This window comes from Gymnoscopelus microlampas (genome assembly GCF_963454915.1).
Source record: "Gymnoscopelus microlampas genome assembly, chromosome: 17".
NCBI lineage: Eukaryota > Metazoa > Chordata > Actinopteri > Myctophiformes > Myctophidae > Gymnoscopelus > Gymnoscopelus microlampas.
In genome coordinates this window covers 17,412,544-17,426,159 of record NC_139954.1, presented here as the reverse complement: position 1 = coordinate 17,426,159, position 13,616 = coordinate 17,412,544, and the positions used below count along the sequence as shown (strand labels likewise).

At 45.7% G+C, this 13,616-nt stretch overlaps 1 protein-coding gene across 2 annotated transcripts in view; it reads right to left on the bottom strand.

Annotated features, from left to right (window-relative positions):
- LOC311063966 (rho GTPase-activating protein 20-like) overlaps positions 1–13,616 on the bottom strand; it is a 74,916-nt gene that overhangs the window by 15,448 nt on the left and 45,852 nt on the right. For both annotated transcript variants that reach the window (XM_084083617.1, XM_084083618.1), the window contains exons 4-12: positions 10,792–10,941; positions 9,270–9,311; positions 8,786–8,870; positions 8,067–8,144; positions 7,411–7,477; positions 6,912–7,154; positions 3,017–3,210; positions 1,670–1,834; positions 838–947 (exon numbers count right to left, since the gene is read on the bottom strand). In XM_084083617.1, the coding sequence (XP_083939743.1) occupies positions 838–947; positions 1,670–1,834; positions 3,017–3,210; positions 6,912–7,154; positions 7,411–7,477; positions 8,067–8,144; positions 8,786–8,870; positions 9,270–9,311; positions 10,792–10,941 (1,134 nt within the window). The remainder of the gene's footprint in view (positions 1–837; positions 948–1,669; positions 1,835–3,016; positions 3,211–6,911; positions 7,155–7,410; positions 7,478–8,066; positions 8,145–8,785; positions 8,871–9,269; positions 9,312–10,791; positions 10,942–13,616) is intronic.

Below are 13,616 nucleotides of genomic sequence, written 5' to 3'. Positions count from 1 at the left end.
ACCATGTAGCAGTAGTTTGGTTGACTGGGGACTTTCTCACGCATTCACAGTGAGTACCATCTTGTTATTTGTGCCCCGTGGCTCGCTAGGAATTTCTCTAAAATACATGTTCATTGTTGGACCTTTTTTTTCTCTCTCTCTTCTGCCCAAGAGGAAGGAATTTATCTCTTCGCTGCTGGAGCAGAACGACTTGTCGCCTGTCATCTTTACTGTCAGCTTCGCTTTCGCCTCTGGTTTCCTCTGTCTATTCAGGTCTGTCCCTTGTCATTATACCCTATGTGTACATTAGAACTCCTACAGTACATGGAATGAATGCCTGTAGGGTTTGGTGTGTGTGTGTGTGTGTGTGTGTGTGTGTGTGTGTGTGTGTGTGTGTGTGTGTGTGTGTGTGTGTGTGTGTGTGTGTGTGTGTGTGTGTGTGTGTGTGTGTGTGTGTGTGAGAGAGCGAAAGTGAGAATGAGTGAGACTTGATGTACTCGTACCACTTTGTCTTCTGTCTTTTGGATAGGAGAAATTACGGAAAGTGAGGACATTTTGCAGGATCTAACTTTTTATCTCCGCCAGGATTATTTTAGGGTTAGGAGTTAGCATTTATGGTTAGGGGTTAGAATTAGAGTTATGTTATAGCTAACCAAAAATGTCCGACAATAGCCTATAGAACGGCTATATTTCCGGCACGCCACACCATTGTACAGCAAAGTATACATCAGGCTTCAGAGATTAGAGAATTAATGCAGTGGAAAAACACAAAGGAAATGGCGCAGAGAGAATGTGCGCCCGAACGTGCCTTCATGTGTGTATTTACACATTCTACGTGCTAGTTAGCATGGATGCTACCTGGTGATAGCGTGCGCTCTCTCCTCCTCTCCATCTCCCTCCATCACGGACATCCATTGTTCGTACAGGTCACCGCACAGCAGGCTGCCAGGAATGTTACGCAAGAAGTCCTGTTTGCAAACAACACACACACACACACACACACACACAACGTTTTAATACATTGCATGGCTCATATCCTGCCAATTGCGCTGAATGTAAATGAAACACAACGGCAACAAAAACAAGTCGACTTCTCTCCAAATGGAGGACGATGAGGTATTTTGCTTGATAAGCCGTGTCCCTGGCTGTCCCTGAGCCTTGCAACATAAACGTAGGTTTTTTTGACCGTCTGGTCTTAGCTGTGTGTGTGAGAGAGTTTGGTAGTGCTTCAGTCATTTCTTCAGTTATGTAGTATTCTCTAATATTTGTTCTGCTGTTGTATGACTTTAAAAACCGAGCCAGACAAAAACAGATCAGGAGTTCAACAATTTGTTCTTTTTGCGTGTCTGTTTTGCGTGAGCATGTGTGTGTTTCTGTCAGAGTTATATTAACACTGCTGTGTATACTGTGTATACTATCTATTACAGTTTATAAAGCGTGAGAAAATCCATCCCTGGGTTCATACTTTCTAGACTCCCCGAAGTGCATGTGGTCAAAATGATGGAACAGTGACCTTCCTGACTGGCTACCTTAGTGGTCACATGCATGGTTGTGCACATTCAGTTCTATGGCACTTTTTTCCAATTACGTTGAAAGTTTATTTTTGTATGTACGTACTTGTTGGCTGAACTATGTTGTATCAAAGGCAGTGAAAGCAATGAGCCAAGCCTTCCATTCGTCTGGGTCATACCTTGAAAACGGCGGCGGTGACGAACACAGACTGCTGGGTGAGCTCTGTGTCCTGGGCCCCGGCGTCCAGGCGCTCCCGCAGCTCTCTTTGGGCTTTGGCCCCCGCTGAACGCCTGAACACCCCCCTGGTGTACGGCCCATCCTGGTACAGGAACACCAACATGTCCTGGACGGGGCAGGAGAGAGGGAACATCGTTGGTTGCTTTTGTTGTTGTAGGATGTTATTTTAATGTATTTGTTCTTGGTTTAATGTCTGCTATTGTGATGTATTGTTTTCTCGCCCCCCTAGGGACCGGGAGATAGGACTGGGACTACTGTACTTACTTTCTGTACAACAAATGTACAGATAAATGACCCTTAAAATGTTATATTCAATAACAAATACAAACTGGAAATGGTGCAGGAGTTTGGTTTTTTAACCCATTAAGACCTGAGGCCGATTCGACAAATGCCTTCTAAATCAGTAGTTTGCACACTTTCAAGATTTTTAAAAAATGTTCAAAAATAGCAGATGTACAAGCTCGCTAAAATCTAAAATGACAAAGATGCTTTACCGGTTTTAATGGGTTAAAACACGGCATGAAACGCTAATCTTGTGTGTCAGTGTGTGTGTGTGCGTGCGTGCGTGCGTGCGTGCGTGCGTGCGTGCGTGCGTGCGTGCGTGCGTGCGTGCGTGCGTGCGTGCGTGCGTGCGTGTGTGTGTGTGTGTGTGGATTATTCATGTCACTGTATCTATCTGTAGATAAACAGAACAACCCAGTGGAATCTTGTTTGGTTGGTTCAACAGGTTTCACTAGAAATATCGGATGATGCCGAGACAATGTAAATTAAGTCCCTGAGGTATTATGATTCCCTCTCTGTTCTTATGTTCCCAGTAACTATCAATATTACGGCTCTATTTTACACTCTCATGTACCCATCTGTATTTCCCTTCGATCAAAAACGATCATTGAAAAAGTCCCATGAACGATGTCTGGACGCTATGCTAGCTCTGCCTCTCGTACACACGAAAATCCTTAGTGTCAATTTATCCATTTGTAATTCTGAGAGTATTCTAAATGTAACCAAATATATATTATGTATACTCATAAGGAACAAAACAGGTTAAATTAATTAACATTGACGAGTTTACTGTGTATTCTCTACCATGGAGGTCAGTGGCAAATCTTAACGATCTAGGAACCGATTCGGTTCGAAAGTCTGTTCTGCCGTTGCAGTCGTTGCAAAGTCGCTCTGGATATCAGATATCAGCTAAACGCACGCTCGCAACTCCTCCCCTCACGGCCCCGGGCCCCTAGTAGTGCCCCACACCCAGCAGGGTGGGGACCTCGGAGGGCCACACTCTCACCATGACAGGCTTGGGCAGGGCGTTGTCAGGGCCGCAGATGGAGCCCAGGGGTCGCCCGAACAGACGTCCCCCGGGAGGGTGCAGCGAGGTGGGGGACAGGGGCAGGCTGTCCAGCTGGCTGCTGGAGCCCGCTCTCCAGAAGGTCCAGTTAATCAGAGAGCGTTTCCTTTTGAAGGGCTTCTGCTGGACAGGGTCTGAAGACGAAAAGGAATAGAGAATAAGAAGATGGAGGAGTTGGATAATCTATTTTATTACATTTATGAATACATAAAAATCCGATTTTTTCAGGAATGTTCAGAATTTTTCCCAATTTCTTTTTACTTTTTCAAACGTTTGTTTCTTTTTTGGCATTAAAAGAATTAAAATGCCCCAAAAAGCCAATCTACAAGCTCACAAAGTGTTGCATGGCAATGCATTGTGAGCTTGTATTTTGTTTATTTTCGCTATGCATCGTATGACAGAGTATAAACTTAAGTGGTTACAACCACGGAGAGAGCGAGGGAGAGAGAGACAGACAGAAGGAGGTAGAATGAAGAGAGAGAGGAGAGAGGGACAGAGATAGAAAGAAAGAGAAAAAGCGGAGAGAGAACAGGGTAGAGTGAGGTAAATGGGCGCGAAAGAGATGGAGGGAAGATTATGTATGGAAAGACGGAGAGAAAGAGGAAGACAGATGAGGACGGAGAAGTGGAGCAAAGAACGATTGAAGCAGAGATAGAGAGAGAGAGAGAGAGAGAGAGAGAGAGAGAGAGAGAGAGAGAGAGAGAGAGAGAGAGAGAAAGCATTGATTCCAAGTGTTTTTACTCAGGCGTGTATAGACGTTCTCAAGTTAAATTAAGCCGGAGGGTTTGTTTTAATTTGGTGTGTGTGTGTGTGTGTGTGTGTGTGTGTGTGTGTGTGTGTGTGTGTGTGTGTGTGTGTGTGTGTGTGTGTGTGTGTGTGTGTGTGTGTGTGTGTGTGTGTGTGTGTGTGTGTGTGTGTGTGTGTGTGTGTGTGTGTGTCTAGAACTGGGTGTTTCTTGTTCTGTAATGAGCCAGAATATTTGCTCATACATGCCAAAACGCAGTGTGTGCATGTGTGTTTTTCTGTTTGGTCTGCCAACATGTATGTGTGCTTGTTCAGTATGATATACCTACTGTATGTTGTAGTGTGCTTGTACAGTCAGAAACCTGTGTAACAGTGCACATGAAGGACCCCCAAATTTATGTTTATTTGGCCACGGACCCCCATTGATATTTTTCAAAACTTTCAAAAATGTGTACAAGCTCACAGCGCGGCACAAAGTTATATTTCTTAACTGCTAGTATTTCGATGAAATAAAGTCATCACTAATGAATTAAAGAATACAGAATTTCTGGTTTTGTTTGGGTGGGCTTATTGGGTGGAGGCACAGATGTGGTATGCTGTAGCTCGCATAGTTGCCCGGGGCTTTGCCCAATCAAAACTAACTTTTAACAATCTGGCCGTTCTGCCCAATTACGCTCTGGAACGCAACTCAAACATAACACGGTTACTGGCCCGCGCCCACATTTCTCCGCACGTCCTCGCCATTGCTGAACACAAACAAATAAATCAAGCATTGCATCATTTCACGTCGCCGAAGGTGGAAAACAATTTTGGTTAGAGCGAGAGACGCCGAGGACCAGAGGGAGAGAGAGAAAGAGTGCGAGTTAAGTGGGTGGGCACGGTTTATCATCTTTTTAAGAAACCCCCATTGGCTTATTATGAAACATGAAACATATTATTTCTCCTTATGGACAATAAAATGGTGTGTTTTGGAGTGGACTCTTTGGCCAGAGGGAGGCTTGCTCGTCAGCTTAAAGCGTCCTTGCATTAAATTGTACTAAGAAAACACACATGTGCATGCAAGCACACGTGTGTGTGTGTGTGTGTGTGTGTGTGTGTGTGTGTGTGTGTGTGTGTGTGTGTGTGTGTGTGTGTGTGTGTGTGTGTGTGTGTGTGTGTGTGTGTGTGTGTGTGCGTGCGTGCGTGCGTGTTGCATAACCACTTCCAACCTGGCGTCCCTATTTGAGGCATTAGAGGCAAAAAGTTTCAAAATTTGACAAATATTTCCAAAAATAATCAAAAAAGTATGAAATAGGGCGTTTAAAGGTTGGGTGTGGGTTATTAGATTGTTATCTACAGTATATACATATATATTATACACTTATTCACACTCACACTACACACAGACGTGCGTACTGTATGTTATTGAGCTATAGGGCTGGGTGCAAGTCATTAGGGTGGTATGGAGAGATTATGCAACACTGGGCTGGATTTGACGCGGAGGGAGGGAGGGAGGCTAGAGGAATCCAAGGCAAGGCTTGCGGTTGGCATGCTGGAGCCTTCTCGCCTGGAAAACACTCACTCTCTCTACCACTTCTTTTTCCCCCTCCTCCGTCGTCTCATCTCCCTTTTTTTCCATCTCTCTCACTCTCCACCCTCCTGCCTATCTTTTTTATTTCTCTCCCTCCATCACTCTCTCAATCTCTGTACCTCCTGTTCCATTTCTCATCCGGTTGTCCTCCCGTCTGCTCATGTTGTCTCTCTCTATATACAGTATCTCTCTCTGTCTGTCTCTCTGTATCTCCTTCTCCCATTCTCTCTTTCTTTCTTTCTCTCTCACGCCATTCTCTCTCTTTCACTTGTATCTCTCTCTCTCTGTATCTTCTTCTCCCATTCTCTCTCTCTTCATTCCCGCTCTTTTTCTTTGTATCTCTCTCTCTCTCTCTCTCTCTCTCTCTCTCTGTTATGCGACATTGTTTCTCTTTCCGTCCCCTCCAGTGACCCTCTTTCTTTCTCTCTAGCTGTGTCATCCCTTTTTCGTTTTCCATCTCCCCTTTCTCACACTCTGTTCCTTCTCCTCTGGGGGATTTGCTTCTCTTTGTCTGCCGTGACATTCAATCATTTTTCCATATTTTTGCTCTGGCTCACTTCCTAGCGCCCTTTGACCCCATAGTGTCTTCCACTGTTCTCTTCTTCGCTGCCTGCTCTCCTTGTTCCCGTCAACAGAACGGACCTTTGAAGCACACACAGTGTCCAAAGTGGAATGAAGACCTACTTGGCACATGCAGGCGACTGTGCGTCTGATTTACAATATGTCCTTATAATGCCTCAGTCATGTCGTCTTGCACCGATCTACAAGCTCACAATGGCTTACAGGTTGGGCCACGCCCTTTGTACGACAAAGTATAAATCAGGCTTAATGGACTCCCAGGATACGAGGTACTGCCTCAGTACTTTTCGTTCCTTGCAGTGTGAACTGGGAGTACTTTTTGGGACCTGATTTATGGAGCCGCACGTGCCGACCACCTACTATGACAACCTCATGTTAGTCTGCCGCTGAATATGGATCTGCCACTGCCCAAAGGTTTTACGAAGCGATTCAAGTAATCTCATTTAGGGGCCGGCTCCGGATTCTGACGGAGGCCAGCGTAGCCGAGCAACATGTGGGTTATTTTGACATAGTTTCACTCAATCAAATCAAATCTACTTTTTGGGACCTGATTTATGGAGCCGCACGGTCCGACCACCTACTATGACAACCTCATGTTAGTCTGCCGCTGAATATGGATCTGCCACTGCCCAAAGGTTTTACCAAGCGATTCAAGTAATCTCATTTAGGGGCCGGCTCCGGATTCTGACGGAGGCCAGCGTAGCCGAGCAACATGTGGGTTATTTTGACATAGTTTCACTCAATCAAATCAAATCACCCTGTTTGAATTCAAGCTCTTTGCATTTTTGATTTGTACATTTCTAATCAATGGAGCAACCATTTCTGATCTCTTGCCCACCTTTGGAGTTGCGTCATGACAAGGTAATTACAAAACCCAAACCTCTACCAAAGTGTTCTTTCCCTTTAATCTATAGAATACAATCTCTCCTCGTCTTGTCTTACCAATGAGCGGGGCCTGCCGCGGGGACACCCTGCTGGGCTTGAGGATGAACTGACACTGGGTGTCCGGAGGGAGGCACTGGTCCAGCAGCAGCACTCCTGGACAGTCTGAGGGACTCCCTGGATAACTGCCACCCCCTCCTCCTCCTCCTCCTCCTCCTCCTCCTCCTCCTCCTCCTAGCCCCCCAGCGCTGCTCCCCCCGTCACGGATGTGGCTCATCTTGATGCTGAAGGGAAACTCGTGGCCTGCACAAGAAAGAGGTCAGGAGGGTTAAAGGTCAAGGGTGGTTGCAAAAGAGTCAATCAGTGTGTCCGGAGGTATGTGTTAAGTATGTGTGTGTGCGTGCGTGTGTGTGTCTGTGTTTGTGTGAAAGGTAGTGAAATGCAGTCACTCGACAACAAAAATGCTATTGTCCAAACTCTTCCTTTTTGGGGGGGGGGGGGGGGCAGTGCTGTTGCAGTGCTCATAATGACAGATGTGACAGAGTGACAGATGACTCACCTATGAGAGGGTAGGGGGGGTCGTCCTTGCTGCTGCTCACCCATAACTGGTGGTCTTTAACACAGCCCTGCGCACACACACACACACACACACACACACACACACACACACACACACACACACACACACACACACACACACACACACACACACACACACACACACAGACACACACACACACACAAAACGAAACAAAAGAGAGCATGTTGTTTATTATTTTTTATTAGTAATAGATACCAATCAATTACAACAAGACAGGGCCTTGTAGCGATGTGGCTTCCCTGTGGTCCTGAGACTAGCCACACACACACACACGCACACGCACGCACGCACACGCACACACACACACACACACACACACACACACACACACACACACACACACACACACACACACACACACACAGAGGGAGAGATGGCCACATTGTGTAAAATGGAGGTGTAAACGCCTAACCTTGACATTTGAGACCCAAAAGCACAATCCTCTCATCCGTTCTCAAGTTATTTTGCTCACAGACAGACAGACAAGCCTACATCCACACCCACATGGACAGGACCAATTACAATAGCCAGCCATGCATTGCTGCAGGTTACAGGTAGGGTAATATACCACACACGCACACACTGCGGACAAAAATATGTTCCATATAACTGACCTGTATGCCAAACTGCTGCAGGGCCATGCGGATGACATCGGTGGTGCTGTCGTTGTTGCTGACTGCCAGCGTCTTCGCCTGGAGGAAAGCACTCAACTATCAGACGTTTATGGAAATACACTGTTTAAAAATGCTTACGTAAGTGTGCTGCTGGTGACTCTGTGCATTAGCCTCACAGGGCTTATTAAAATATCGTCGCTGTCGGGCAGAAACCTCTTATCTCCATAATTGTTACTTTTTGTGTTTTTTTTGTAAATTAACTCCCTACTTGATCATACTACAGCACACAAAAGCATAAAAAGTAGCAGATCTACAAGCTCGAACTTGTAGATCTGCTACTTGTGCAATTTCTTTTATTTGAATCCTGATAAGTAAAAGTTTTGGAGATGTGAGGTTTCCACCCGACAGAGACGATATGAGACAGTTAGTCGGTTCCAGGGTGGTCCCCAGTTAAATGATTGACAGTTAGGATCAGAATGGGTTAATTTGGTTACATTTGTACATTCTTGTACATTGTTGATTTAACACTGATGAATTAACAGTGTAGAGACTGGGGTTAATAGTTAGGAGCCAAATGGACCTTTTACAGATCTGTAACTCTGGGAGTGTACAAAGGGAACCAAATGGGGGCCTGTGGTCTAATACAGAATACCAAACTGGGGGTCCTTGAAATCAAAAAGTTCAGACAGACAGACGGACAGAAAGGAGGGGGTGCTTACATATGCACAGTTCCCGATGTCCTTTGCAAAGATCTTGAGCGGGATGGTTTTGGGGTCATCTCTCTCTTTCTCCTCGTGTATCCGGCTGGCAGAGAAAGGAAGCAGCTCAACGTTAGCGAAAAACGGGTTAAGAACTTGTTTCAACCACGCAGACATTCCCCTCCCCTTTTACTGCTCCAAGACATGTTAAATAAGACACACACACATAAACAAACATAAACACACACGCGCAAACATGCACACGCACGCACGCACGCACGCACGCACGCACGCACGCACGCACGCACACACACACACACACACACACACACACACACACACACACACACACACACACACACACACACACACACACACACACACACACACACACACACACACACACACACACACTTTTCCACTGGCTGTTAACCACAGGCTACAGAAAACAAAAACTGATAGGACGGTGTTATGAAATACAGTGTGACCCGTAGAGTTGGGTTACCTTTTGATGAGCGTCAGCCATTTGTCTTTGAGCTCCACGGAGCTGAGGAGAGACAGTAGATACATGGATGATGAGAGGACATCACATACAGTAGGATCTCATGTAGAGTGGTGGAAAGTATATGTACTCAAGTAATGTAATTATTTTTCTTTTTTTCCCTTTTTTCCCTTTACTTGAGTATTTCTAATTTTCAATACTTTTACTCCTACTCCACTACAACTCAGGCAAATGTACTTTTTACTCCACTACAATTGTTTGAAAACCTGAGTTACTAGCTATTTTGTAGATTTTAGAGATTATTATTACAAAACACACCACTTTCACCCTATATATATACTTAGCCGATCTAGAAGCCGATCTAGAAGCTCACAACGTCTCACATTGCGACGCGTTGGTAAAGTTTTACTCAAGTAAAACATGTGAGTACTTTTTCCATCACTGATGATGAAGAGTACATCAGGTTCAATAGGCCTCACATACACCCTCTTATATAAGTCAGCCCCTCTCTGACCTCTAGAGACACTCTCACTCCAGCTGGGACTGAATTCCTGCTTTAAGGGCGTCCACTGTAAAACCCTCCGTGTTAATTCCACTTAGGAATTCCCTGCTCAACTAAGCCTATATACTTAGTTGACCGGAGTCCCTCAGGGCTCTATGCTAGGCCTCCACCGCCTCCTTTTCTCTCTTTGCCGAAAAGAAGCTAAATCTACAAGCTCACAACGCGTCGCTTTGCGATGTGTGTGCGGTGGGATGTGTGTGCGTGTGTTCTGTACCTGAATGTGCATGTATCATATAATATTCATGTGTCTGTGCGCGTTCAACGCGAGTGTGTGTACGCACTATACACACACATTAATGTGTGTGTTTGTGTGTGTGTGTGTGTGTGTGTGTGTGTGTGTGTGTGTGTGTGTGTGTGTGTGTGTGTGGTCGGGATAAGGGAGTTTTTACGGCTGGGAACACCTCATTTGTTGCCGTGCGGTCGAGTCCGTGGGATTTATGGCGTGTGCGGTGGCGTGTTCAATCTGACTTCCTTTCAATAATACGCGTCTGGCTCACTGAACACAGCGTCCTGACTCCTACAAAAGTACACGTTTTGTTGTGTAATGTGTGGAAATGTATTACACGCTGTGATCTATATAGGTGAGGAAAAGAAAAGTGTTTGAACGCGTGTGTGTGTGTGTGTGTGTGTGTGTGTGTGTGTGTGTGTGTGTGTGTGTGTGTGTACATGTATAGTAGAATGTGAGAAACAGACACTGTGAGGACCATTCTCCTGGTCCTCACCAGAGAAATGGTCATTTTATGGTTGAACAAATATTTTTAGAGCTACATTTACGATTAGGAAAAGTTTCAGGTCGGGGTCAGGGTTAGGATTCGACATTTAGCGGTTAGGTTTAGGAGTTAGGGTTAGAGTTATTCCTGATTTATACTTAGTTTCGCGCCGGTGTCGTAATTTTCGATGGCAACCTATGTTTTTTTTTGTATAGTAATACAAACGTGTGTGTAAGTGGTTCCACATGCGTACCTGAAGGTCGCCACACAGTTGCAGGTGGGCCAGCCCATGACGAAGCTCCTCTCCAGGCTGGTGCTTCCCTCACACACCTCGTCCATGCAGCCGGCCGTCCACATTTCACACACCCTGACCTGGGCTTTCAGCTTGAAGTGGGTGGGCGACCTGCAGTGGTGGAAAAAGTAATACGATGTTTTACTTAAGTAAAAGTATCAATAATGCAATGTAGAAATACTCTGTTACAAGTAAAAGTCCGGAATTATAAATGTTTAGGTATTTTTTGGAAATACCTAAAAACTGTACTTAAGTACAGTACTTGAGTAAATGTACCTAGTCACTTTACACCACTGGCGACCTGTGTGTGTGTGTGTGTGTGTGTGTGTGTGTGTGTGTGTGTGTGTGTGTGTGTGTGTGTGTGTGTGTGTGTGTGTGTGTGTGTGTGTGTGTGGGGGGGGGTGGGGGTCCACAGATAATGATGCTGTTAAGTAAGACCGTCTCAGGAAACCACAACGTGCGGTAACTACAGTAAGAACCTTTGTTCTTATAGGTACAGATCGACCCGACGTGTTCTCACTCCCAACTCCCGGCTTCGCACTGCTTGACATCACGGACACTCGCTTGGCGCGGATATCGCCTCCCTTGGGTTCACCTCAAGGGACTCAAGCCCCGCTTCTGACGATGCACCTGCCTTGTTTTCAATGTTTTTAACTTGTTTTCAATATTTGTAATGTGGCAATGTGGTGGGTAGATCTTTCCAGATTGATCTCACCTATCTATCAGAGGTCTATCTGAGTACCCCCCACGTTGAAAAAAACACATACTTTGGTAGCCGAAGAGCATGCCAAAAAGTCCCACTGCATTAGGCCACGGACCCCCAATTGACAATCTTTATCTCCTGGACCCCAGTTTTGTTCCTTGGCAGGTCAGGACATTCTGCCACAAGTCACCAATGTCATCATCCCTCTCCCTGTCTTTACTGATAATCCAATGAAATGGTAATGCCTCGAAATGGATGCATGATGCAAGGAAACACTACACACATGTGGAATCCATCTACTGGATGCGCACGCACGCACGCACGCACGCACGCACGCACGCACGCACGCACGCACGCACGCACACACACACACACACACACACACACACACACACACACACACACACACACACACACACACACACACACACACACACACACACACACACACACACACACACACACACACACACACACACACACACACACACACACACACACATTCCTCTAGCCCAGGCAGAATGTAATAAAACCAATTATAGACTGAGCTCTCAGCACTGTAAGGGCCAGCCCCACCCCACAACATATGACTACCAGCACCGCCTCTAGGGCTGCGTGAGTGTGTGTGTGCATGTGTGCATGTGTGCATGCGTGTGTGTGTGTGTGTATGTGTGTGTGTGTGTGTGTGTGTGTGTGTGTGTGTGTGTGTGTGTGTGTGTGTGTGTGTGTGTGTATGTGTGTGCGCGCGTGCACGCGAGCGCATATGTGCTTATTTATGTGCCATGATGGAAGGACATTTCAGCATTCTCAAATTAACTCTAAAATTTTTGTCAAATTGTCATAAAAATGTCCTTTTTCTTCATTTGAACACTTTACAAGCTCTACAAGCTATACAAGCTCACAGCGCGGCTTGTACACCTGCTATTTTTGCAAATTATTTGAAAAATATTGGAAATATTTAGAATACATATTTTTTTTAAACACAAATCTTCTCTTCTGGGGGTCCATAGCACAAAACATTTTCAGATGGGGGGTCCGCAGCCTCGGCATGAAAAGGTTTGAGAACTACTGATTTAGAAGTAATTTGTAGAATCGGCCTCAGGTCTTAATGGGTTAACAACAAAACTTTCCGAGGGTGAGTGATACCGACTCTATTCCAGATGTCCTTCTGGTGGATTTTGAATGGCTGTCAATGTTTCTATTGTTCATAAAAATCACGGCAAACGACTGGAGTTGTTGTTATGGTTGTGGTGTGGACACTGCCATCCACTAGATTTTAAAAAAACGACATAATCGTCATTGTTATCGTGCTCAGTGTGAATGTGATTTTTCATGCGTCCGGACAGCATAAATAAGTGTGCATATGTGTGGGTGTGCGTGCCTGTGCATACAGTATATGAATGCAGGCATGCATGCATGTGTGGCTTTCTACCATGAATGCTTGTGGGCTATCATAACTTGGAGCATGTGTGTGTGTGTGTGTGTGTGTGTGTGTGTGTGTGTGTGTGTGTGTGTGCGTGTGCGTGCGTGTGTGGCGTGTGTGTGTGGGGCGTGTGTGATGTGTGTGCGTGTGTGTGTGTGTGTGTGAGTGTATGTGTGTGTTGTCACAGTGAGAGTGGAGGGTGGGGAGCCCCCATGCGGGCCTGATGTGGCTTTGATCTGACGTCTGGCTTCACATGGCTTTAATTAGCTGAGAAACTAATTATAGACTGGACCTGAAGCAGCTGAGGGACTGAGGAAAGGATGGAAGGAAAGAAGTGAAGGGAAGGAACAAAAACGTCCTGTTTTTATCCATTTGTGACTCCGAAGAGTGCACAAATATTTGTCCATGTGGTTACATTTGTATCACTAGTTATATTAACTAGCGCATTGGTTCTCAAAGTGGGGTCCGGGGACCCCCAGGCGTCCTTGGGGGGGTTCCAGGGGGTCCCCAGCCAAAGTAGGCGTCCGCTGGCCTAGCGGTCCAGGCGCATACCATATATGTTGGTAATCCAGCATATATGGTATGCCGACGACCTTTGCTGTATGTCACCCCCTCATCTCTCTCCCCATTTACTGTCAGCCTATAGCCATCCTATCAATA